Here is a 26,150-nt window from a genome sequence, read left to right as displayed (position 1 = left end):
TTACATGGTGTCAACTATTCAGTTGTAATAATGATGATGATGATGACTGGTTTTATCATATCATATATAATATATAATAATTATATAAAGCAAATTAAAGTACACATACTACTATTCTTTATGTAAACAAACATTATCCTCTGTAGACCAACTTAACGTTGTATGATTCTACCCATATGATTATATTGTAACCCTTACACATAGAAATGTATGATCAATCTAATGTGCGTCTTAACACTTGGTGAATTCGATTTATCTTCTTATAAGTTTAGAAAGTAAGCTTATACAGTTCATGATTAGTCTGACAAAATTGAGATATCTGATGTCTGCGGTCTGCCCCTTCAACCACGGTCACCTCTACTGCCATCCCTACCTAGTGGACACCATATTAGTTCTCTAAGAAATGATAAGGTAGAACCATAGAACTATTTTTTAGAGAAGCTAATTAAGCATTATATTGTTTAGTTTGGATGTTTTGTTTACACATTGGACCACATGAACCCTAAGGCCTACAAGCCAACAAAAACTTGGATTTGGGTTCACCAATTTGAGTGCTTGGGCTATTGCATACCCAACGGACCACTCTCCTTGCGGTTGAGTTTGGTCATATATTAATTTCATGGGAGGTCCAATGAGCTATCCATGGGCCTTCCCAGTTTGAGTTCCATATTCCAGGCAAATTATTGTGTGCACCATCCACACAGTGCTGGGTGGACCATAACAAAAAGTATATTTTTAATATATTAAATGTATATTATTTGTGTACTGAATGTACATTATATAATATGTACATCTCTTGCATTTTAATACATTAAAAGCACATTATTTTTATAAATTACATAAATTCGACTAAAAAAATATGAGTAAGAATCAAATTACTAACATTCTTATACAAAAATAATAGGAATAAAGGGCAAATAGGCCACTGAACTGCACACCAAGTTGCAACTAGGTCATCGAACTCAAAAAAAGTACAATTGGGTCCCTAAACTACACAAATTCATGCAATTAGGTCTAAAATGACATGTTTACCTAATACTTTGCTGACGTGAAAGTTGTGGATTTTAAAAATAATTTTAAACAAAAAATTAATTAAAAATTAAAAAACAGAACGGCCGGAGACGATTCGTCTCAATGGCAGGAGATGAAGAACTTCGTCTTCAGCCATGGGGACGAAGTCCGACGAAATCGTCTCCGGCCGTCTTTTTTTTTTTTTTGTTTAAAATTATTTTTAAAATTTAAAACCTACATAATAGGTAAACAGGTCAATTTAGACCTAATTGCAGAAATTTGTATAGTTCAAAAACTTAATTGCATATTTTTTTAATTCGATTATCTAATTGTAATTTGATGTGCAGTTCAATGATCTATTTGACCCTTATTCCAAAAAAATATTTCACTCACTCCAGTACTCATAGCAAACTACAATTTTTAAGTATTAACCGTTCAAAAAAAAAAAAAAGTATTAACCGTTCAATATTACCATTAAGGGTGAGAAGTGAAGAGTAAAATGATGTGACCGTTGGAGAACAGCTGTATTCTTTGTCCCGACAGTGTAAGCTATGTTCTTTGTTGTCGGATCCTGGTCCCACTCTTGTACTTGCGCCCCAAATACCACATTGCCACTCCCTCCCCACTTGATCTGATTGAATATTTTCTTTGAGAAATAATATCATTTTTATACCAAATTTGATTTTTTATAATATTTTTTGCACAAAAAATGACATTTTTTCTGTATATAAATATTGAATCCGTAGACATATTGTTCAGGGTTCACCATCAGATTTCCTTATTTGTATAACTTGAAAATTCACCATCACTCTATTTAAGAGTGTATACTAAATAAATTTGATTTCGTAATTTCTGTCAACTTTTGTTTTATGATCTTAATTGATATCCGTGAGAAAATTGTGAAAGGTCTAAATGTCCTTTCATTTCACCGCTTTGACGGGAAATACTAACAGCATAATTATTGTATGTCATTTTTAAAATTTCAAGGATTACGAAGGATTAATTTGAATGTTTAGGATCATAAGTGACAGAACCAGTGTACTCGAAGGATCTTGATTGGTTTTAAGTCATAGTTTATAGGGAAAAGTGTCAAGTTGGCCCCCTAAGTCAAGTGGATAGTGCAATTGGATCCCCTAAGTGAAAAAAGCTCCATTCAAGTTCCCTAAACCGGTAAAATTGTTCAATTAAGTCCAATATGACTTGTTTATCAGGTTAAATCGATATGGTGTTGACACGTGTCCTTATTTTATTTTTTAAAAATTAAAAATATTATTTATTATAAATTAATTAATTAAAATAATAATAATAATTAAAAATTAAAAATAATAATTTTAAAAAAAAAAAAAAAAAAAAAGAAACAACCCCCGATTGTCTGCACTGGACAGCTAGTGGCTATCTTCCTTCTTCACAATCGTCTAAGGAAGGCGGCCATGGACGTCTGGCCGTCTTCCTTACTTCCTTAGACGGCTGTGGCCGGATGGCCACGACTGTCCGTGAAGAAAGAAGACAACCACTGGCTCGGTGAATTTTTTTTTAATTTTTAAAGTATTATTATTATTATAATTAATTAATTAATTAAAAAAATAATATTTTTAATAAATAAAAATATTTATTTTAAAAAATAAAATAAGAAAGACACGTGTCAACACCATATCAATTTAACCTGTTAAACAAGTCATATTGGACTTAATTGAACAATTTTACAGGTTTAGGAGATTTGAATGGAGCTTTTTTCACTTAGAGGATCCAATTGTACTATCCACTTGACTTATGGGGCCAATTTGACTCTTTTCCCTAGTTTATATTAAGTGTCAAATTTAAAACTTTGTAGTTTTAAAGTTAACGGTTTGGACAATTGTAGTTTCCTTATTAGAGAGGGCAGTAACGGTTCCCAACAAAGTTGCTTTGTTTCCATGAAAGCAGATACTCCCAAGCCCCATGCTGTTCCTCTGTTCACTGTTCTGGGACTTTGCGAAAAGTGGAGGTGGAGAAGAAGATCGAAGAGGAGGTTATTACAAGATTAGCCCTTTGCAACTTGCAAGAGGGGCAGTTAAATTTCAAAAAAGCCAGATCAGAGAGAAACTTATGGGGAATGTTAAAAACCACAAAAATGATGGATTCTTGACCGGTAGATTGTCTGACAAGACTTCCATGTGATCAGTGCAATTATCATTTCTCCCCTCCCTTCAATTAAATACCCCCACACCTTCCTTTTTCTTGATTCTGTATCCAATCTCTCTCTCTCACTGCATTTACTTTCCCACCAGTGTTTCTTGGCTGCCATTTTTCTCCCCAGTTTTTGCTTTGTAGAGGTTGAAGAAGAAGAAGAACTGGGTTTGAGATATGGGGTTTCTCTTTCTCCTGCTACTGGTGTTCTTGGCAGTTTCTGCTGTTTATGCTGATGAAGGTGAGGCACTTCTTAATGTTTATGTGATATTTTCTTTGTGTTTTTGTTCTTTAAAAAACCCTATTTTGGTTGGTAGTTGTTTTTTCATTAATGGCACATTAGGTACACTTTATCTTATTCTGCAGACCTATTTTATTTGAAAGGAAAGGGAACTCAATGTGTGAACTAGTACTAGGTTGACTGGAGTAGTGTTCTGTGAGCTTTAGGCAAAGCTGCAACATTGAACTAAAGAGATGTTAATAGTTTAGGATTGATTAATGTTTTGTCTTACAATATACCTTAATGTCTGTGTCTTTTTCGAGTGACGGGAAAACTATCAGCCACTATCTGAGTGTGGTTATTGGGTACGCAAACCCATGGTCAATTCAAACCAAGAAGGCCAATAGGTCGTTCTAATTTGTAATTTTGTGGCCGTTCTGACTAACTTGGCTGGGGTTGTTGTTGTGTCTTTTGAAGTGGAAATGTGAAATCAAGAAAATTGTGGACCTAAGCAAAGGCAAAAAAGATGGACAAAACAGCTGTCTTTGTTAGGACATTGAGAAAAAACATTAGTGCATTAAGGAAAAAAAAGGTCTGCAGTTTAGACAGTAGTTTTATGTAAGCTTGAAAGAAGTAGAATGATTGATTTTTCGTCGATTTTGTATTGCCTTAGCTTAGCCGAAAGGAATCTTTGCTAGTCTTCAATCTTCATTATACACATTTGGACGAATAGAGAACACATGTAGTGTTGCCCATTTGTCTGTTTTTTACTATTGTTTTCTCTTGATAGAGGAGGATTTGTATGGCATAGGTAAGAACAAAACAAAAGATCATAATCAAAAGGAGCATTGTTTCCAGCTCATCTTGTCTTTTAGGTGGTGTCTTTTATTTACCATTAATGTGCAGTCCAACTATTAGCTTAGATTTTTTGTTGAGATGGAGCACATGCTTCAATTTAGTATCAAGCCATGACCTGACCCTCGAGCAGTAAGCTGTATTGATACTGGTTCCTAAAGTGGAAAGGATTACTGCCACATTTTTCATATTCCCTGAAACCTAGTACTTGGATCTTGCAAGTGCAAGTGTCTCTAACATGTACAAAGGATATGTCTAATTTTGTGATATGTGTGTGGTTTTTGAAGAGAACTGAATTGATACTAATTGTGTTATGTTGTGGGGGTTTTCCACGTAGATGCGTTCGTTGGTGTGAACATAGGAACCGACCTGTCAGACATGCCACACCCGACGCAAGTAGTTGCACTTCTCAAAGCCCAGCAAATTCGTCATGTCAGGCTGTATAATGCAGACCGAGGCATGCTCTTAGCACTTGCTAATACAGGCATCAACGTTGCTATCTCGGTCCCCAACGAGCAGCTTCTTGGCATCGGGCAATCCAATTCCACTGCTGCAAATTGGGTCTCGCAAAATGTTGTGGCACATTATCCAGCCACCAACATTACAACTATTTGTGTTGGGTCCGAGGTTCCATCGTCCCTCCCAAATGCTGGGCGTGTCCTTGTCACTGCCCTCAGGTTCATTCATTCAGCTCTCGTGGCGTCCAACCTCGACAGGCAAGTGAAAGTTTCGAGCCCTCTTGCTTCGTCCATAATCCTCGACTCCTTCCCCCCGTCCCAGGCCTTCTTTAACCACTCCTGGAAACCCGTCTTGGTCCCAATGCTTAATTTCCTGCAATCTACTGGCTCGTTTTTTATGCTCAATGTATACCCTTATTACGAGTATATGCAATCGAATGGCGTTATTCCCCTCGATTATGCTCTCTTCAAGCCCCTTTCTGCTACCAAAGAAGCCGTGGATTCCAACACCCTCCTCCACTATACCAACGTGTTTGATGCTATGGTCGACGCTGCTTACTTTGCAATGGCTGATCTTAACTTCACGAGCATTCCTGTCGTGGTGTCCGAGTCGGGCTGGCCATCGAGAGGTGACTCTCACGAGCCCGATGCCACGTTAGATAACGCCAACACCTACAACAGCAATTTGGTAAAGCACGTGATAAACAAAACCGGGACTCCAAAACATCCTGGGATTGCTGTTAGTACATACATTTATGAGCTGTATAATGAAGACATTAAGTCCGGTCCTCTGTCCGAGAAGAACTGGGGATTGTTCGATGCAGACGGGAGACCTGTGTATATCCTACGCCTCACTGGATCAGGATCTGTGCTAGCAAATGATACCACAAACGACACGTTTTGTATTGCGAAAGAAGGGGCTGATCATAAAATGCTGCAGGCTGCTCTCGATTGGGCTTGTGGACCGGGGAAAGTGGTTTGTTCGCCATTGATGCAGGGAGGACCGTGCTATGAACCTGATACCGTGGCAGCTCACGCCACATATGCTTTCGACGCTTATTATCAGAAGATGGGGAAGGCCCCCGGGACTTGTGACTTTAACGGGGTGGCTACTGTAACTACAACTAACCCTAGTAAGCTTTCTTAATTTTTTCTGCTTTTTTTTTTTTCATTGCTATTTCGTGAAATGAGAGCATAACTTGACTTTGTACTCTTGTATCATGGTGCTGCAGGCCACGGTTCATGTCTATTCGGGAGGTAATTTCTCATTTCTGTCTATATAGTATATAATCAGTGTTAAGTTCACGAATATTTGTGACAATATATATAAACCTATTTAATTTCTTACCCTCTCTATATGCAACTATGGTGATGCAGAGGCGGGAAAAATGGCACGTTTTTGAACAGCACAGCTTCGGGCATAGGTGCTAACATCACGTCAGGCTCCCAAACGACGCAGAACTTGAACTTCAAGTCCTTCGTGGCACACATCATGCTCGGGATTTTAGGATGGAGCGCGACTCTCTTGTAGCCAGCCTGCATATAGGCTGCACGAGTTATAATTGAATGTAGTGTTGTTGATCGTATTGAAAGGGGAGGTAGGATGATGGAGCCTAGCCTTGGGGGGTGGTCTTCTTGATGAGCAAAATTTTGGTGAGAATATGGTCATTTTTTTGTACAGAACCAGTTTACATTTGGAAACAGGCTTTCCTTGGGTAGTTGAATGCATTCAAATTGGGTACTAAAATAACTTCTTTTTTTGGTTGTTGTATTTTGGTACATTTGAATGTTCTTGAGCTGCAGCATACGTGCTTTTGGCTGGTTTAAGGTTTACCGTTAATACTTGTGGGATCAAAATTGGTATTTTATACATTGAGACTGAAATTACCAAATAATATACATTCAATGTATTAAAAATGTATATACCAGGACTATGTGGTCCAATGGTACCCGGGTTGGACTTCCATTTGGAAGGTTGTAAGTTCGAGCCTCAGTGGAGGCGTTATTAGCTCTTTGTGTTTCAGTAGGTTGAGAAAGTATATGAACAGATACTACAATGTAATAGAGCTAGTAGCATTCAAAAAAAAAAGTATTAAAAATGTATATATGATCATGGTCGACATTACAATATTGACCATTACACACTTAAGCACTTGTCAATTATACCATGGACCAAAGTCTAGACCGTGGTCTAAAAATAACCTTTAAATTATGTGTATATATATATATATATATATATATATATATATATATAATTGAAACATTCTGTACCTGTAACTATCATATTATGTGTCAGCAATTATCGAGTCTGATTCTATATCTAGACACATTCTGTACCTGCAGTTGGGCAAATTATGTTGTGCATCCGTATGCACCATGCATGGTGCATACGGATGCAAAAACGACGTCGTTTTAATAAAACGTGCGTCTCCCCTTAAAAAAAAAAAATCAGGTTCGATTCCCAGCAACAACATATGAACTATAATTCCATAATCGATGAACTATAATTCCATAATCGATAACTATAATTCCATAATCGATGAACTATAATTCCATAATCTAATCTATGAACTAAAAATTCCAGAATGAATGAACTAAAATTCCATAATCTATAAACTAAAATTTCAGAATCGATGAACTATAATTCCATAATCAATGAACTATAATTCCATAATCAATGAACTATAATTCCATAATCCATGAACTAAAATTTCAGAATGAATGAACAATATAATGTTGTTGCTGGGAATCGAACCTGAATTTTTTTAAAGGGAAGACGCGCGTTTTTTAACAAAACGACGTCGTTTTGACATCCGTATGCACCATGCATGGTGCATACGGATGCACAGCATAACGATTGCTGCAGTTGATAGTTTTTGTACATGTAACTATTATATTATGTGTCAGCAATTATCAAGTTATTTGTTACATATACAAAAACTGTTAACGATAAATACAAAATATGTTAATTGAATATCATTATCCATGGTATAACAATTGCCTTAATATCCTCAATAAAATTATGTGATATATGCCCGATAATCAAATCTATATAATTGCAAGCCCATATTATATATTTATTGTTGCAAAGCCCATGGCTGTTTTCACGCCCATATGATATAACTAACCTGAAAACCCTACTTTCTTCCCCATTAAATACTCTTGCTTCCATTCCTTTTGCAACACAGATCTCATGAAGAAGAAGAAGCAAGATCTTTGCTTTCTATGTTTCTCTTTTAAAAAAATGTTATGCGGTTCGCAAGGCATCTCCTATGATTTCCTCTGATCTGTTCAGTAGCAGAGGAAATACGAAAGGATGCGAAATCAAATCCGTTTTTCTGATACTTATGGACACGCAGATCGCATTCGTTCTTCGTTGATTCTTGCGTTTTCTCTTATGTTTCACATTTTTATTTTCTATTTATTAGAGCATTAATCTTCTTTCTGGGCTGATGTTCGATGATGATTGATTTGCTTTAACCACACCGAAAGAGGGCCGGTGGAGATGGCGGCTTTGGTTTGAGCTGGAGATTTGTTCTCGCTTCCATGGCGCTGTGGTGGGGAGCTTTATGAGTCTTTTAGATGAGAGCTCTGCTGTTTCAGTTCTGTGGAACCCGGGGATTTGGTCTTTTTACCTTCTGCTTCAATCATGGAGTCGTCGTTCTTCTGCCTGTTCCTCGGAAGTGGAAAATCTTTGGCCTTTCGACTGAGAACACTGCCCGCCCTCTCATCCAAAATCTAAAATTAGGTTTTTGAAACAATTTTAGGCAAATTGATAATCCTTTCAAAAGTAAAGGCATCAAAACATTATTTTAGTAACCTAAAAACCCTACTTCTCCCCATTAAATACTCTCGCTTCCATTCCTTTTGCACACAGATCTCATGAAACCAAGAATCAAGATCTCTGCATTTCGCCGTAATTAATCTCGTGGAGCATACTCGAAGGCATCTACTATGATTTCCTCTGATCTGTTCAGTAGCAGAGGAAATACGAAACGATGCGAAATTAAATCCGTTTTACTGATACCTATGGACACGCAGATAGTATTCGTTCTTCGTGGATTCTTGCGTTTTCTCTTAGGTTTCACATTTTCTTTTTCTAATTATTAGAGCAAGCATTAATCTTCTTTCTGGGCTGATGTTCGATGATGATTCATTTGCTTTAACCACACCGAAAGAGGGCTGGTGGAGATGGCGGTGGCTTTGGGTTGAGCTGGAGATTTGTTCTCGCTTCCATGGCGAGCTTTATGAGTCTTTTAGATGAGAGCTCTGCTGTTTCAGTTCTGTGGAAGCTGGGGATTTGGTCTTTTTACCTTCTGTTTCAATCTGGAGTCGTCGTTCTTCTGCTTGTTCCTCAAAAGTGGAAAATATATGGCCTTCGACTGAGAACACTGCCCTCTCATCCAACAATCCAAAATTATGTTTTTGAAACAATTTTAGGCAGGTTTTTAATCCTTTTGCCTTAGACCATCTCCAAAAAGGTACCAAAATACCATTTTGGTATACCAAATTATAGTAAACAAAATTAATGTTTTAAATTTGATGATCTTTTTACCTCTAGACCATAATTAAAGTAAACAAAATTAAAGTTTTAAATTTGATGATCTTTTTACCTCGAGGTGTTACTGGTTCTTTGTGTTTGAGTAGGTTGAGAAAGTATGAACAGATACTACATTGTAATAGAGCCAGTAACATTAAAAAAAAAAAATACAAAGGTCTAAATGGATTAGAGATAATAAAATTTGATGTACATGAGTTTTCGAATTGAGGACCTTGAAGCCCGAGCGGGATGGTGGATTACAGAAATTTGGTGGAATTAGTCTTCTTAATTTTAAACTTTTTAGTTAGAATAATTTAAACTTTTTATCTCTTTGGAATAAATTACAAGACAAAATTTATGTAGTATACTCTTGATAATTATAAAATTAAATTTTTTCTATGCATATATTTGAAGAATAATCAAAATTTATTTAATACAAACCCACGAAATACATAACCAAATTGATTTAATGTACTCTTTGAACAATGACAAAAAGTTTTTACTCAAATAAATAAAATTAATTTGTTGGAAGATTTAAGCTTTGCCCAACATTAGAATTTAAGAACGTTCTATTAAATTCGTTTAACATGTTTAATGGATGTTTTTTCATTATAAAAACATGGAAATGACTGTGTTAGAACTTAGAAGCTTCCATGGAGAACTGCAGAAGAAGATTCAACGGCTTAGCTGAAGCTTTTGGAATTAAAGAAAGTTATAATCTTTGAAATTCAACGCGTTTCTTCCAATATTTTTGTTTCAAATTCCTCCGTTAATATAATGCTTAAATTCAAAAGAATTCCGTTTAATCTAATTCAATTCATCGATCGTAAAACTTAAGGAAGAAGAAACCGAGGATTCTGTTATGTCGGTTTCATGTGGGGTGGGGAGCGTGGTGGTGGCGGGCTGCATGCGGTGGGGTTGGCGGCGGTGCACTTACGTCGGCGGCGACGATAGTGCTTCGTGGCCGGCAGCTACCGTCGAGGAATTCTCGCCAGTTCCCCGGCTCTGCCGTACAATTCTCGCTAACTACGAGGATGATCTCCGGAGTCCGAAGTTTCCGCCCGCCGGCGGCTACGGGCTAAACCCTGACTGCGTCTTCAAGCGCGTGAGCTACGAGGAAACGCGCGGCCGTGTTCCGCCGTACATGATATACCTCGACCACGACCACCGTGAGATAGTCCTGGCGATCCGCGGCCTCCACTTGGCCAGAGAGAGCGACTACAAGGTCCTCCTCGACAACCGCCTCGGCCGGCAAATGTTCGACGGCGGATACGTCCACTCCGGGCTTCTAAAATCTGCGATTTGGGTTCTGAACAGCGAGTCCGATACTTTAAAGCGGCTCTGGGAGGACACCGGAAGGAGCTACCGGATGGTTTTCGCCGGGCATTCTTTAGGCGCCGGCGTGGCAGCCCTGCTCGCGGTGATCGTCGTTAACCATATGGATAGATTAGGCGGTATTCCCAGGAATCTAATCGCGTGTTATGCGGTGGCGCCGTCGCGGTGCATGTCTCTCAACTTGGCTGTTAAGTACGCCGATGTAATACACTCGATTGTGCTGCAGGTTAGTGGGTGTCAAAGATTCAATCTTTTTGTTCAAATTTGTTCGGAGATTCATAGGTTGTCACTTTGTGTAATGTTCTAGGATGATTTCTTGCCAAGGACACCTACCCCATTGGAGGATATATTCTCATCCATATTCTGGTTAGTTCTTGTTTTTTTTTTTTTATTATTATTTCATTAGCGAGTGAGGAAAATCGGTACTCTAACCGACAAAAGACCAGAAGTAAACTAGTCTAATCGCCTCAAAATAAAAAGGTCAATATCCAATTTAGACAAAAAAAAAAGTCAATATGCAGCCATGTAAGCTAACAGGTCGTTTCCAATGGGGTCAAACCAATCTAGATTTACTAAACTAACCTAGGGCTTATAGCTAATTGAACCTTAAAAAAGGGGTATTTGGTAAATGGTAGTTATTAGTTGATTAGGTTAGTGGGTTTGACTAGTTGATAGCATTAGCTAATTGTAGAAAAGTGTTTGGTAAATTAGTTTAGCTGATTATATACAAAATTGTTCTCTGATCAAAAAAGCTACTTTTAACAGCTTTTTAAATTTTAGTATTTTTGAGCAATAAGTTGTTACAAAAAGCTAATTAATTAAACACTCATATTAATTGTTTAACTAAGTCAAACAGCTAACGGTAGTCAAATAAGTCAAAATTGATTGATAAGCTAATTATTTTACCAAATAGGGAAGGTCAAAATGTCATTTCCACTGAGAATCAAATAGAACAATATGGGTACCAAGTCAATAGTCTAATACTCTAATTAACTTGGCTGGATTGACATGTTTTTGTTTTATTTATTCCTTGTATTGGTTGAAGTGAATTACTATGAATCTTTTGATGATAATCCAATAAGCCTGCCATTAATGCTTTAAACAGTCTTCCCTGCTTGCTATTTCTAGTGTGCATGAGAGATACATTTGTATCTGAAACTGCAAAGCTCCAAGATCCCAGAAGATTATATGCACCTGGAAGAATGTATCACATTGTGGAAAGGAAATTCTGCAGGTAAGTCACTCTGCAGAATGGTTTAAACTTTAAAGTAGTGATGGCATCATTTCTGAAACCTGTTTATTTCCTTGTTGATGATGCAGATGTGGGAGGTTTCCTCCAGAAGTGAGAAGTGCGATCCCGGTTGATGGGAGGTTCGAGCATGTTATCTTGTCCTGCAACGCAACCTCTGATCACGCGATTGTTTGGGTCGAAAGAGAGGCTGAGAAGGCGTTACAGAGACTGAAGGAGACGAGTAGAGAGGACGCCCCGAAACTGCAGAAGATGGAAAGACAGCAGAGCTTTGAGAGGGAGCATAAGGATGCAATGGAGAGAGCTGTGAGTTTGAAGATACCTCATGCTGTTGTGATGGGGGAAGAGGAGGAGTGTGAAGGGTTTGTGGAGCAGACCACCATTGCAGAGCCTTATGTGCAGAGTGAAGATGTGTTGGAACTTAAAGCTAAGTTCATCCATGGCAGAACTAACTGGCATGAACTAGTTGAGAAGCTTTTCAAGAAAGATGAATCAGGGCAATTGTTACTACATAGGGATCCCAATGCTATTCACTAATTTCTTTGGCACCTTTTTTTGCTAGTGTTTTTGAGATTCTTGTATATTGTATTTGTAATTATACCAGTTTTTTCTATATTGTAAATATATCGAGTTTCTCTAAGATGTCGATTTTAGCAAATTCTTTTATTATTGATAGCGTAAATTGAACTGGGGTTATGATTACATTACGAATATGTTTATTTGCGAACAAGTTGAAGAGGGCGCTCGTAGGTCAATCGGTCGATTTACTGGGGATCGGTCTACCGGGTGATGATTGAGCAAATCTGAGGCTGAGCAGTATTACAAGTATCAAGTGGTTACAAGTGGGTTGCTGCAAATGATGCAGATTGCAATTGTAGAGTGCAATTTATGAGGAGATTGCTATTACGGAGTGAAGATAACAAGTAGTCGAAAGTTGTTGTACTGAGATGAAGATGAGAAGTGAGGGAGAGACCCTCCTATTTATACTAACTAAGTCGATCTACGCATTTAATGCACCTGCTGCAAGTGGCTTGACGTGACGTCTTCTTGTTGGCTTAGTTAGGCGGTTGCTCTGCAGCTATGCGTAAGTTGACTAGTCGAGGTGACAGAGCCATCAGACCTGCTCACCTGCAAGCTGTTAATCGCCGTTCTACAAGTGCAAGTTGGCCCCTATAACTTGTCGTGTAAGTTATGTTTTTTAGCTTGCAGGTTGTGTCACATTGTAGGTTGACCGGTCAACCTACAGTAGACCAGCCGGGTGGCTTTCCTTCGAGGCGATTCCAAGGATGATCCGAAAGTATCTTCTTTTGTTGCGAGGCCTACCGGTACGAACAAGACAGTTGATCACAAGTAATTTAGTCTCGTCAGGTTGATGGCTGTGACAGACCGACTATATGCATCAGTACTTTATGCGTATTTATCCAGCAATTGTATTTGTATGCGTAAAAAATAAACAGACAGTTTTAATTTTTGCCCATAGCTAATTGAACCACAGTTGATTGTCTCAAATCAATTAAAAAAGTATAATTTTAGTACCTGAAAGTCTATTAAAGCGAGACTTACCTAGGTAGTGACCGTTAGTTTTCTTGGCCAAATTGATTAGTATTAGTCATCATCAACAATGGTATAACTAAACCCATACTGCATCTAACACAAGAAGATTAGTATAAACATTACTGCATAAGATAAGGTTGTCTACAGCATTGTTTGGTACTGGGAAGAATCCTTCACAAAACAAATTTACAACCAGCAGAATGATTCTAGCAGCAGCATTCTTTGAGAAGTGACTAAAACCAAAGCTACACCTATAGAGCTATAGAAGCTTATATTAGGGGGGTTCAGAACCAACAATATGCGCTCAAGTTAGCTCGATGTCAAGGTCATCGGCTGACTGGTCAACAGCCGCCTTCTTCCATCCACGACCTTGGCGTCGGCCACGTCTGTTCCTCAATCTCCCACCACCCCTTTGGCTGAACCAAAAAAAAAAAAAACAGAGAATATAATGTTAGTGTTCTAGAACTGAAATTTTCGTTTTTCGTATTTAGTTTCTCTATGCACTTGAACAAAGTCAGCAGTTCAGCACTAAACATGGGTAAAATATACGCAAGTCAAGACCTTACCCAGAACCCTGCATAGCGCCACCACCGGCAGCACCTTTTGTCCAAGCAGGACCGCGTGCCTGACTGAACAAACCAAAATAGTAACAATTATTACATTGTACATTTGTACTTAGAGAAGGCTTAATAACAAACAAAACGAGAGGGAGGCACCCAAAAACAGTGATAAAATGAGGTAACCATGTGTGTTGTTAATAAGTCAGAAAAGAAAGGCCCGTAAGTTGGTAAAGAGAAATAGAGCAATATAAAATGCCAAAAAGCTTCTTGCAACCTGGAAATAAAGGGTTTTAAGTCCCTTTTTTTGGGTGACGAGGGAAACCTGCAGCCACTACCCAATAGTGTGCACTAAATAAACCCCACCTTGTGACTCTAGTTGATAAAGGACCACAAGGAGGTAAACCAACCTAGGTTGCCCATAGCTGACCGGCTCAAACCAAGAAAGCCAATAAGCCATTAACCCGCTCCCAGTGAGAATTGAACATGAAACATTGTGGTTACCGAGCCAACAACCCGACTAACTTGGTTGGAGTTGCCCCCTAAATCCTCATATTTAAGGATATGATAACCTACCCAAATGCAACAAACTCAAACATGAAAGAGACGAGGAAGAGGGGAAGAATGTAAGATGAATGGGTGAAAACGAAAGAAAGACATGGCAAAAAGAGGATAAATCAAGACATACTTCACGAGAACTTGTCTCCCACTCACACCTCCAACCACTTTCACATCAGTTAGCAGAGGAAATTCTGCTTTGTTGCCAATTACTTCAATCTTCATAGGCCTCCCATCCAACAGCACATTGTTGTATCTCTTAACTGCTTTCATCGCATCACCTTTTCTTGCAAAAACCACCTCGGCTGAACCCTATAATATAACAGACAAATCAAACTTCAACAACCTTGAAACTACCAACTACGAAAGTGAAAAGCCAAAGCAAATAACAAAGACAAGCCCACAACAGAATGTACCATGACAATCATAGAAAATAGCAAACAATCTATTCAGCACAACTCATTAGATTAAGTTATCTAAATGAAAGCAGAAATACATGATTAATATGCTAAAACTAGAATTATCATACCTTATTTCTTTCATCAAACCTTTCAAAGTACAATGCAAAGATCAGACAAATGTAAACTTATTATAATTTCCATGTAATAAGCCTTCAGGTGTCAGAAGAAGAAGGGAGAAAAAATACATGAGAAATGTATACTTTATTATCTACAATAAAAATGCCAATGTATGCACTGTAGTTCTGCACTTATTTAAGGAACCATCTAAAAGCACCTAAAGGAAGCATATTCAACTAATCATCATGACATACAGGTCACTGAAAAAATTGCTCTGTTGAAAGCCAAAAGAAGATACCCATGCACAAAAATAAGATGTTTTGAATTAAATTGTTGGTTTCTTGGTCAAGCAATAACGTATAAAAATACAGATCCAACAAAAAGCACTTAACATAAAATTATGCACCAACAAACAATACGATAAGATATTAAACTTACACTGGTGCGTCCATACTTGTCATAGTGGATCGCATATCTTATCAGTTCTCCCATCTCAGAAAAGAGTTCCTGTGTTTAAAGTCCCACTATTGTCAAATCCTCTACAAATAAACTATTGCAGTGTATAATTGAAAAGACATGGCTCGTGTTGTACCCTTATGTCATCATTAGAAACCAGAATGTCCAAGTTGGAAACATATAACTTTGTCCCAGTATCTAATCCTGACAATAACCCAGTAGATCTAAGGCCCTGCCACGGCAAGTTATTTGTTCTGTGGAAAGACTGAAGCAAGCATTCCCAAAATGACATCCAGATTGGGAAAAAAGAGTCAGCATACTACCAAATGATAACATAACTGACCAATCTTCAGGAAAAAAATCAGATATAATCAAAGTTCCATCATAGTAGAAGTTGTATCAAGCTACACTGAAAATCTATATGGTTACTTTTCCCAAAGAGAAATCAACTGTGGTAAATAAGTGTAAACGGAACTCGAGAATTTGATCTGCAGCACATTAACCAGTTATAACACAAAAGGTGAGAGCTCCAGTTCCAAGGTTCAAGAAGGAAGCCACCTTTGCAGAAGGCCATGGGTTGGGATGCAGCATAACATCTGAATCCAAAATAATTCCACATGCAGCAATCAAACCCCTCACAAACTCCCATCTAAAGCAGTAATGAGAACTGCCTCAATTGCTACTAAATAATAAGGATTAGTGACTGCTCTTAAAGTTCATCCCCCTCTAGATTGGTTTTAACAAGATATGCCTCAATGGGGCCATCAAAGACCTCCGGCTTTTCAGAAATTAATGCATTGTAAAACTCCATCAAGAAAATACTGCAAAGAGATATAGATCTCAAAGATAGCCAAATAATTGCACCACGATATAACACACTATGACCAAGCCAAAGTGGGAATTCTCCTTGACTCAATAGTACCAGAATCTCTCATGACGGAATTTCTTAAGCAAAAGAGGGACATGCTTCATTTTTTTTATAAGCATATCAAAATGTTTAAGGGATCAAAAAGATATCCATCTATTTTGAGCTTGCCTTGGCAATAGTGTGAGATGATGGCCTAGCATGCAGATCAAATGGCCCTCTATTACGAGGAGCTCCAGTAGTTCTTCCACCTCTAAGTGATCCCCCAGACCCTCTTCCACGCCATGGCCTCCCTTGTCCCCTACCTCTGGCCATATCAATAAAACTACCAGGCAAGCAGACCAGCACCTCCAAATCTCAAATAACAATCTGTAAATGATGGGATCAAACACATGCAAAATAATACTGTCAGAATCACTAGCAAAACAATAGCTTCATCACTTATATCCAAAATAAACATTAAAACTTCAGCTTTCCCAACATTAAAAAAACAAAGACATTGACTAACAAAAATCTATAGATGGAGTAAAAGATAACTTAAAAAATACAAACCAAAAGCAGTTCAAAACACAATATATGCAATAAACTGATGATTTAAAAAATACTATGTATTTCATACGGGTCAAGATTAAACATTGATGCGCCAACAAATTCATGCCCACCAAACAACAAAATTTACAAATAATCACATTAATTCGCAGGCACTAGCGATGCTAACCTATAAAAAACTACACGAACACGAAATTACCCGAATCTGGGAGCAACCCCCAAACAGTAATTCTGGAAAAAAATCAGCGATTTTGAAGCGGACTAGTCGATGGGGACCAAAGCTACGCAGTATGTTCAATCGACGCTTGAAAGAGGACGAAATACATGTATAGTATAATGATTATGTAGCTTGATTGACGGAGAAGATGGAGTAGAAAGAGTGTAAAAGCGTAGCAGAGCAGGGAGACCGAAAAAGGTAAAAAAAGCGTTGGGAAAGGAAGAGTGGAGGTGCAGCGTTGCAGTGGTGTTTGGGGGGGATTGCGTGGAAGAAGACCGACTTTCAGTTTTGGCGTCAATTTGGACTTGGGCCTGCCGTGAAATTGCTAAATCAAAGTTCTTGGGTTGCTTTCAATTTCATTCATAAGTTGCAAATAAATTGCTTTCATATACCTGGGCTTATCTAGAATGACAATTTCCATGAATTGATATGTGTTATGCAATAATGCATAGTTGTTTTTATAGACTTTAAAGAATGTACATTATATTTACATGGTTTATACTTTGTGGTGAAACAAAAAATTAATGAATCTCTATATCGGAGATGTTGCTTTTAGGACTTTTGGGTCCAATGAGGTCCTACACAACCGTAGTTGGTGGATTTATCAGAAATTAAACTAGAAGCTAGTAAAAGAGGGATAGCTATAAATTTTGTCTATATTCAACTTTTTGGTAGTTTTTTCGGTTCCCCAAAGACTTGACTCTACACTCTCCAAGGGAGCCTCTTTATAGGTGGCCGCCCCTTGCTAATTTAAATACAAACATAAATGTGAAATAATTGAGCTATTAAGGCTAAGGGCCGTTGGGTCGCCGTTACTAGACCTCCTCAACGGCCGGGTCGACTCGTATTAAATGGCGTTCCTTAAATGGCAACGGTCATATACTAAACCGACTCTCATTCGTGCCGACCGTTGTCTGTGCTGACTCCCGGGACTCGGTTCCTCATTCGGCTGCGTTCTCCCCCGGGCCTGCTCATGGCCCACAATATAGATTCCCTCTTATTCCCTTTTTGGGGCTTATTACGGCAAACCCAACCTCTAGCTCATTTCCTCCTATTTTCTTGGGCCTCGGGCCCATTGGATTTATACCGCATCAGGAGCGATCATGGTGTGGACCTAATGAGTTTGTGCAGTAGAATTAGGGCATGGGAAGTTATTTGAAAGTTAGTTGCGATCAAATTGCTATAAGTGGAAGGGAGAGGGTTTGAGCGCAAATAAACAAGGTTGGACGCTGAAGACCCGAAGAGGTAGACGGACATGACCACGTGAGGTTGGTGCATAGTTCATATGACTAACGCAGCTAGATAACATGTCACCCAGTGCTCAGTGTTGTCTCCCTAGCGACTACAATGAAGGCATCCTACATTCTAAAAATACATGTTTATATCAAACCTTACAATTTCAAAAAATCTAAGACTATGAAAATTCAACTCTTAGCGCAACTAAAAAAAAAAAATTATAGAAACATGGGGTACGTGCACAAATATATAACCCTCTTTCCTCACATGGTCATGACAATAATATAATAATCGTAAGCAATATAAACATTTGTCTAATATTAATTCTATTCATTTATTATCAATGCTAATTTATAATTAATTATCTATTTACGTATCAAATAAACACCGTTCATGACTCGGTGTTGCACTTAAGAGCAACAAATTGATAATATTAGTGTTCACACTCCATTAAAAACATGAATAAGAAAATGATTCGATAAATTGATTGTGCAACTCAAAATTTATTACTACAATACCTCTAAAGACGGGTCTTGTGAGGTTAGAATTAATTCGAGAAAGCAGAAGTTTAAAAATAAATAAATAAACCCCGCTCATAATAATACACAAACTCAAAATGAGTACATGAGAGTTGAAGTGTAAATATAAGGTGCTCCGGAACAGAGATGAGTAAGAACAACCGCCTGGCGGGTGAAAGCGGAGATTAGCGCGCGCCTCCATTTCTCATCGTCCTTTCAAACGCCCTCCTCTACCTCATCAGACTCGATTGATCGATCGAAAATGAGAACCAGAAATCAGTCCAGGCGTCTCAACCAATCCACCGGTATCCCTCTCTCCCTCCTTCTCTCTGACACACACGCACACGCCTGTACCGAGCGACTCCAGGCGCGGAGCTCATGTTTCAAGGTGTTTAGGTTGAGTGCATCAGAACTCATGCCATTCATGAGAAATGGCTAATTGTGTGTCATTATTTGATAGTGATATTCAGTGTTTAGATAATTAGGGATTCCACCGTCGTGATTACGTATTTCTGCACATTTCCTCACTTGATAATGCGCACGTGCACTCGTATATGTATATGTATGCCCTTGACGGTACCTAGTGGAGTGAATTTTGAAATGTGTTGTTTTAACAAGAGATGCCGCCTTTTGGTTCTGCAATAGCTGTATTCCGAATTATGTCTTTCTGTTTTTTGGCAGCTGAAGCAGTGGTCGGAAAGCCTCATATTGATTCAGAACGACAAAGCAGCTCTACCGTTGAAGCTGACGAGAACGGTTTGTTGCATTGCATTGTGGCTTGTCATTTGTGTTTTTATAATTGAAGTTGGTGAAAAATGAGTCGTGCTTAGTTCTTCCCCACGTTTTCTTTATATTTTAAAACATTGTAGTAATATCAAGGGCGGAACTTTTTTGCTTTCAGAGACTCTTGGAAATATATCTCGAGATGCAGTGAGGAAGCTTCTGAAGAAAGCTAAGACACGCCGAGGATTTCGAGGCTCAGATACTGATGATGCTTACCTGCACCGATGTGATTCTACAGGAAAGGTTTGCTGCTTGTCTTGACATATATCTGCTTGGATGGATTGGTCATCCTGATGTCTTCACATATATCTGCTTGGATGGATTGGTCATCCTGATGTTAGGATGTTACTACATAGTTATGCTTTTTTCACACTTATTGCTACCTGTCTTGACGTTTTTATCCTGCTTGTATTTGATTCTTAGCATTTGAGTGAATCACGAGGAAAGGACAAGCAGCCTACGGGCACTGCATTTGATCCTAATTCTGATGGCATGGAGACAATGCAGCATATTTCAACACAAGTGAAAGATGGAGGGACAAATTGTCAGCAGCCAAGTCCTGAGATTGAAGATGAACTGGATTGGGAAGATGGATTCATTCCTACTTCAAATGCAGAAAATAATGTAGAACAACCTACAACCAATGGAGTAACTGTTGAGTTTGATGTTCCAGAAGATGCTGCCAAGCGGAAGACCATACGTCGTGCCACTGCTGAAGAGAAGGTTGATTGTATTTCATATTAAAATGTAGTAGTGAGTATAATTTGCTCCATCATTCACTTTTGTTTCCATTTGAACATGATAACTTTTAATACTTTTAATGTCAGGATTTGGCTGAGCTTGTACATAAAGTTCACTTGCTTTGTTTGCTAGGGCGGGGGAGGTTAATTGATTTTGCTTGCAATGATCCTCTCATTCAGGTTTTTCACTATACCACTATACTGCTTCATGCATTAGTGGAGTTTATCTTTTCTGTATGCCACTGCATAGTAATGACCTTTTCTGAAGAAACTATTTGATTAATCTGTTTTTATCATACATTTACAATGTTTCTAAGGTTTCCTATGGGTACACCATCATTTGTTTTATTCTTATGTTTTTAGTACACTATCCATAGTTTTTTTATCCAGCTAGCTGCAATCCAATTTTGCCACACGCTAAAGGGTTCTTAATATGGCAGGCTTCTTTACTTTCACTTCTCCCCACACACTTGGTGAAGATATCAGATATGCCAAACCTTACAGCAAAGGCTCTATCTCCTCTTGTTAATTGGGTATGTGTTTCTATGATTTTATTCTTATTCTTTTTCACATAAGACAAACTTCTTATTCTTACTCCAATAAATGCAGTTTCATAAACATTTCCATGTTAGAGGTCAAAGTGCCACTGAGAAATCAATACATTCAGCCATGAGATCCACCCTTGAATCTCAGGAAGGGAGCCCTGAAGTGGTATACATCTTCATATTATGCAGGAGCATTTGGGTGCCTTTCTAGATTTTCCATTAGTGTGCTATGCATTCTTGATATCAGGAGGGCAACCTTAGAAAGTTAGTGTTTATAGGTTACATCTTACAAAGGTTATATTCTATATTATGGAATAGAATGATCCCATGTTACTTGTGAATCACTGTTTCTACAATTTATAATCCACAATAGTTGCCAAACACATACATAGTAGATTATTTCACCAATGATGATTATGTTGCATCTTGACACATTTCCTAGATATATAGTTTCTGTCATCATTCTTTGTGATCTTTTACTGATTTTATGCTATTTCTTGGATGCTGCTGAAAGCTCATGTTAGCTGTATTGTAATTAATTATTCTCTTTACTCTTGAGTTTTCAAATCTTGGATGTGATGATAGGATGATCATTTTGAACTTTTGGTCTTGTATTTGAATAAGATTTTGTAGATTGTAGATTCTTATGTGGAAATAATTTCAGTCAAATTATGGAGAAACATTATTGTTTTCCATTACTACTTATGGTTCTTCAGAATTTAATAAGTTTGCACTTTTGGTGGAAGAGGGATGATATAAGGTTACACTTGTCTGAGGGAAGATCTCACAGAAATATATCTTTTGCAGGTTGCTGCGTTGTCTGTGGCACTGTTTAGGGCTCTGAACATTACAGCTAGGTACATTTGATTATTACTTTGTAAAAAAATTGCCTACTTTGTAGCTATTACATTGTTTCCAAAGTTTACCAAGAAGGCCTTCTGCAGAAAATGGTCTCATTTTCCTTGCATTTTTCTGAAATGATCCTATTGGGTGGCTGCAGCATTGTATAAAGTATAAACAGTTTTTGTACCAGTGTAAATCACACAGATGAAGTATGCAATTACAACAACATTTATTCACAGGTTTGTATCCATCTTGGATGTGGCCTCCTTGAAGCCTGGTGTGGATAAACCTGATTTATCTGATCAAGGTCATCAAGATCCTAGAAGGAAAGGTAGAGATATATTCAACACCTCAACATTGATGGTTGCTGGATCAAGTCATCCTCCTGAATCTCCTGAGGGACACCTGGCATCTAGTGACAAGGGCAGTGTTTGCAAAAGTCCCTCGAGTGATGCAAAAAAAACTAAGTCTGGGAAGTCATTGAGAAAGACATCTAAATCCAGTGATTCATCTCTTGCTGATACTTTGAAGCATAGAGTATTGGATCTGTCAACATCTGAGGCTCAGAATAATAGCAGTGATACATGCCCTATGCAGAGAGAACAACCAAAAAGAAAAGGAGATGTTGAATTTGAGATGCAGTTAGAAATGGCACTTTCTGCCACAGCAATGGAAAGTTCTAGGGAAAACTTTGTCCCAAATGTGGTGGAAGCACATGGTACTTCATCAAATCATTCTCCTCACAAAAGAATGAAGAAAATTAAAGCAGAAGAATGTGCAGCATCTTCCCATGGAATTTCTACTGCTATTGGATCGAAAAAAATAGGGGCCCCCCTGTACTGGGCAGAAGTCTATTGCAGCAGTGAGAACTTGACTGGGAAATGGGTACATGTGGATGCTGTAAATGCACTTGTTGATGGAGAGCAAAATGTAGAAGCTGCTGCTGCTGCATGTAAAATACCTTTAAGATATGTTATTGCTTTTGCTGGAAATGGAGCTAAAGACGTGACCCGCAGGTATCAAATCTTTTTGTGCTGTTAAGTCTTTTTTTAAATTTATTGGTTTTTGTTAATTCTCAATTGTTTTAGATCACTATTTGATCATAATGTGTTGTCGGGTTGGGACGTTGGGTGCAGCATGATATTCTTACTGAGCTTATATAAAAGTATAAAACATCTTAAAATCCTATCAGCATATCTTACATACATTTGTACACCAGTTCATCATATTTAGCTTAGTGAAAAACTTACCCTTTTTGAACTTGTCTTGCAATTGATGAACTCATAGTAGTTGTTTCCTTTAGATTGAAAATTGAAATTACAAGTTAATTTTATATTCTTGTGAATTATGGCTACTTGAATTTATATTTGTCATCAGGCTATTAATATTGTCCCTTGTTCCATTTTTTAAGTTGTAAGCATTTAATTATTGTTTGAACCAGATGCGTGAAGCTTATGGCACATATTAAGTATATATTGCATATAAAAGCTGAAGTGTCTTTCAAATCTCTGGTTTTTAAGTTTGCTTATTGTATGTAATCTTGTAACTACAAGAAATTCCAACCTTCTTCCCTCTAGAAGAGACTTATGACATGTTCCTGACCATTTTTGTTCACTCATATAGCAGTCCAATGACTAATTTGTTGTGCAATTGGCATATTAGCTTATAAGTTTATAGCTTAGACTGTTGGTTCATGGATTCAGAACATTGAAACAACCTCTTCCAAAACAGAGGTAAATCTGCATAGAGATTACCTCTGAACTTTGGAAGTTGTGAGAGTGCCGTGCTCCAAGTCTGACCTATTCTGTCAGTAAAGCTTGCTTGCAGAATAAGAAACATGTGTGACCCGAAAATGTTTCCTTTTTCCCAGATACTGCACAAAATGGTACAAAATAGTGTCAAAAAGAGTAAACTCACTTTGGTGGGATGCAGTATTGGAACCATTGAAGAAGTTGGAGGCAGGAGCAGTAGATGATTTAAGCCATTTCAAACATGAAGGTTCAAATGGAACGGAGAGTATAAAGCCATTGAATGGAACCTGTCATCCAAAGCGGGAGCAACCACTCGAGAGCACTACCTTGCCCTTAAAGTTTAATTCAGAGGCATTAGAAGAATGTAGTGAGAAGAGATATTCTCAGTCTTCTTCAAGGGCTTCTGTTGCTGCATCTAGGAGTGATCTAGAAGATATGGAGTTGGAAACTAGGGCATTGACTGAACCTCTACCAACCAATCAGCAGGTACTGTAAAATCAATGCATATGATACTCCCACCCCGAGTGATAGAAACCTGTTGTATTAAGTGGGTTCTGACTTTTACATTCCTCATTGTAAGCAGGCTTACAGAACCCATCAACTATATGCTATTGAAAGATGGCTTAACAAGTATCAAATACTTTACCCAAAGGGGCCTGTTCTGGGTTTCTGCTCTGGTCATCCTGTATACCCACGAACTTGTGTCCAAACACTGCATACAAAGGAAAGGTGGCTGCGGGATGGGCTGCAAGTGAAAGCTAATGAACTCCCTGTAAAGGTTATAAATCTTGCAATTTTTTTCTTCTGGATTCATGTATATCAGACTTTAAGCAAAATTTTTAGTAGCCTTTTCTATTCTTACCCCTTTAGGTTCTAAAGCGTTCTCAAAAGCAAAGCAAAGAACTAGTTGGTGAAGATGATGAGAGTGCTGCGGGTGATCCTAGTGGAACTACTGCACTTTATGGAAGATGGCAAACAGAACCATTGTGTCTTCCTCCTGCAGTCAATGGCATTGTCCCTAAGGTATAATCCATTACAAATCTTAGTTTATTATTTTAGGAAAGGAAATCTATTTAGCATATGCAGTGATGTTTATGAAAATTTAGAAGTTCCCTCCTCCATCCATGTAACAGTTTAGTATACATTGTAATCTAGGATTTTTCCTTGAGTAATGATGGGATGTGTGGGTTTACATTGAATTTATTTGTTTTCTTAGTGGCACTAAAGGCTTGCTGGACAATCTTGTTAGTGTAATTCATCTGCTGTGTTTCTTCTTTATGGATTTGCTTGTCGGAATGATAATGACTGGAATTTGAATTGCCTTCAGAATGAGCGTGGTCAAGTTGATGTTTGGTCTGAGAAGTGCCTGCCACCAGGAACTGTGCATTTGAGATTGCCAAGGATATTTGTTGTAGCAAAAAGACTAGAAATAGATTATGCACCTGCTATGGTTGGATTTGACTTCCGCAATGGGCGTTCAGTCCCTGTATTTGAGGGGATTGTGGTGTGTACTGAGTTTAAAGACGCAATTTTAGAGGTAAGTGGCATTTTGTGTTGAATTATTTTACATTTTCCCTCCATCTTCACATGGTTGCATTTGTTGGCTTTATTCCCCAGGCATATGCAGAAGAAGAAGAGAGAAGACAGGCAGAAGAGAATAGAAAAGCAGAAGCACAAGCTCTTTCAAGGTGGTATCAGCTCCTTTCCTCCATAATCACGCGACAGAGATTAAACAATTGCTATGCCAATGGCGGACCGTCACAATCCACCATCGACAGTGAAAGCTCAGCAAAACCTGGTGGTAGTAGTAGTGAGAATCAAAAGATGTCTCCAGAAAGGAAACAAGAAAGCAAGGCTGGTGCTGTACCCGCAGAAACAGACCACCATCAACATTTATTCCTACTGGATGATCAAACTTTTGACGAAGAGAGTTCCACACGAACAAAACGCTGCCGTTGCGGCTTCTCAATCCAATTCGAAGAGATGTAGACAACGCAGGTAACGCCCACAGAGTTTAATGAGTATCTTTTTGAACTTATCAAAGTTTAATCCTCTCTACTGTAAGACTATACAGTTAAGATAATGGTAGTAGAGTTAATGGCTTTTTTTTTTGAAATGTAGTACTAAGAATTGTCCATATTATCTCTTCATGGGCTGGACTACATTGAATCACTACACCCTGCACGCCATTCCGTCCAGGGAAGAAGATTCCAACAATATGCTACCACTGTCCCTACCAGTAAGTGAGAGACGAGTCACAACTCACAATAATATCAAGATTCCAAACATGTGGGGCCAGTGTGCCTACGACAATGACATGATTAGAGATAATGGCATCCTCTTCTCTCACAACAGCGACAATCTAGTTTGTGCAAATTGTTTGTTCCATGTCCGACGAGCCTGTCACATATATATATTCCTTATCTTTTCTTATCCATTCAGCCTGCCTTTCCTCCCCAACCAACCTTGTGCTACTTGCCCCAATCCTCATTAATATTCTTTTATACTCTCCCTCTGGTACTCAATTAGTTCTTTGGACAATCAAAATGAGACAGAAAGTCAATGACCTTGTGGTCTAATGGCATGAAATGACTTTTCCAAATAGCAGGTCATGGATTTAAGCCCC

At 38.2% G+C, this 26,150-nt stretch overlaps 4 protein-coding genes across 6 annotated transcripts; 3 read left to right on the top strand and 1 right to left on the bottom strand.

Moving 5' to 3' along the window:
- The first annotated feature begins 2,926 nt into the window (after positions 1-2,926).
- Positions 2,927-6,513, top strand: LOC109177702 (glucan endo-1,3-beta-glucosidase 2-like). Its single transcript, XM_019327134.1, has 4 exons — positions 2,927-3,418; positions 4,590-5,843; positions 5,943-5,967; positions 6,088-6,513. Exons 1-4 carry the CDS (start codon positions 3,355-3,357, stop codon positions 6,239-6,241), a joined length of 1,497 nt encoding a protein of 498 aa, XP_019182679.1. The 5' UTR covers positions 2,927-3,354; the 3' UTR covers positions 6,242-6,513.
- A 3,540-nt stretch (positions 6,514-10,053) lies between these two features.
- LOC109177703 lies at positions 10,054-12,492 on the top strand. The gene is made up of 4 exons (XM_019327135.1): positions 10,054-10,811; positions 10,893-10,951; positions 11,691-11,819; positions 11,906-12,492. The coding sequence occupies exons 1-4, from the start codon at positions 10,113-10,115 to the stop codon at positions 12,369-12,371; spliced, it is 1,353 nt and encodes a 450-aa protein (XP_019182680.1). The 5' UTR covers positions 10,054-10,112; the 3' UTR covers positions 12,372-12,492.
- Positions 12,493-13,482: 990 nt separating this feature from the next.
- LOC109177705 (THO complex subunit 4D) lies at positions 13,483-17,437 on the bottom strand. Its single transcript, XM_019327137.1, has 7 exons — positions 17,091-17,437; positions 16,514-16,711; positions 15,614-15,742; positions 15,460-15,528; positions 14,634-14,815; positions 13,955-14,017; positions 13,483-13,804 (listed from the first exon to the last, which is right to left on the bottom strand). The coding sequence occupies exons 2-7, from the start codon at positions 16,655-16,657 to the stop codon at positions 13,693-13,695; spliced, it is 699 nt and encodes a 232-aa protein (XP_019182682.1). The 5' UTR covers positions 16,658-16,711; positions 17,091-17,437; the 3' UTR covers positions 13,483-13,692.
- A 1,545-nt stretch (positions 17,438-18,982) lies between these two features.
- On the top strand, positions 18,983-26,087 carry LOC109177696 (DNA repair protein RAD4). Of its 3 annotated transcripts, none has more exons than XM_019327127.1 (15): positions 18,983-19,167; positions 19,544-19,618; positions 19,764-19,888; positions 20,069-20,368; positions 20,473-20,565; positions 20,826-20,918; positions 20,995-21,096; positions 21,738-21,787; positions 22,013-22,789; positions 23,644-24,010; positions 24,108-24,302; positions 24,395-24,547; positions 24,852-25,061; positions 25,142-25,522; positions 25,724-26,087. In XM_019327127.1, exons 1-14 carry the CDS (start codon positions 19,125-19,127, stop codon positions 25,511-25,513), a joined length of 2,955 nt encoding a protein of 984 aa, XP_019182672.1. In that variant the 5' UTR covers positions 18,983-19,124; the 3' UTR covers positions 25,514-25,522; positions 25,724-26,087. The 3 variants fall into 3 exon arrangements, with proteins under 3 accessions (XP_019182672.1, XP_019182671.1, XP_019182670.1); XM_019327126.1 differs by having other exon boundaries at positions 25,646-26,087; XM_019327125.1 differs by lacking the exon at positions 25,724-26,087 and having other exon boundaries at positions 25,142-25,674.
- Positions 26,088-26,150: the final 63 nt, after the last annotated feature.

Source organism: Ipomoea nil, unplaced genomic scaffold (genome assembly GCF_001879475.1).
Source record: "Ipomoea nil cultivar Tokyo-kokei standard unplaced genomic scaffold, Asagao_1.1 scaffold0805, whole genome shotgun sequence".
In the NCBI taxonomy this organism is placed as follows: domain Eukaryota; kingdom Viridiplantae; phylum Streptophyta; class Magnoliopsida; order Solanales; family Convolvulaceae; genus Ipomoea; species Ipomoea nil.
The sequence above is the reverse complement of the archived record's forward strand: the minus strand, read 5'-3'. Positions and strand labels throughout refer to the sequence as shown.

Coding starts and splice junctions, on each gene's coding strand:
- LOC109177702 (XM_019327134.1), top strand. CDS start 3,355: ATGGGGTTTCTCTTTCTCCTGCTACTGGTGTTCTTGGCAGTTTCTGCT. Junction 3,419..4,589: donor TGCTGTTTATGCTGATGAAG/GTGAGGCACTTC, acceptor TTTTCCACGTAG/ATGCGTTCGTTGGTGTGAAC. Junction 5,968..6,087: donor GGTTCATGTCTATTCGGGAG/GTAATTTCTCAT, acceptor ATGGTGATGCAG/AGGCGGGAAAAATGGCACGT.
- LOC109177703 (XM_019327135.1), top strand. CDS start 10,113: ATGTCGGTTTCATGTGGGGTGGGGAGCGTGGTGGTGGCGGGCTGCATG. Junction 10,812..10,892: donor TACACTCGATTGTGCTGCAG/GTTAGTGGGTGT, acceptor GTAATGTTCTAG/GATGATTTCTTGCCAAGGAC. Junction 11,820..11,905: donor GTGGAAAGGAAATTCTGCAG/GTAAGTCACTCT, acceptor TTGATGATGCAG/ATGTGGGAGGTTTCCTCCAG.
- LOC109177705 (XM_019327137.1), bottom strand. CDS start 16,657: ATGGCCAGAGGTAGGGGACAAGGGAGGCCATGGCGTGGAAGAGGGTCT. Junction 14,018..14,633: donor GGGAGACAAGTTCTCGTGAA/GTATGTCTTGAT, acceptor TGGTTTGTTCAG/TCAGGCACGCGGTCCTGCTT. Junction 13,805..13,954: donor GGCGCTATGCAGGGTTCTGG/GTAAGGTCTTGA, acceptor TTTTTGGTTCAG/CCAAAGGGGTGGTGGGAGAT.
- LOC109177696 (XM_019327127.1), top strand. CDS start 19,125: ATGAGAACCAGAAATCAGTCCAGGCGTCTCAACCAATCCACCG. Junction 20,919..20,994: donor TATCTCCTCTTGTTAATTGG/GTATGTGTTTCT, acceptor CAATAAATGCAG/TTTCATAAACATTTCCATGT. Junction 25,062..25,141: donor TTAAAGACGCAATTTTAGAG/GTAAGTGGCATT, acceptor TTTATTCCCCAG/GCATATGCAGAAGAAGAAGA.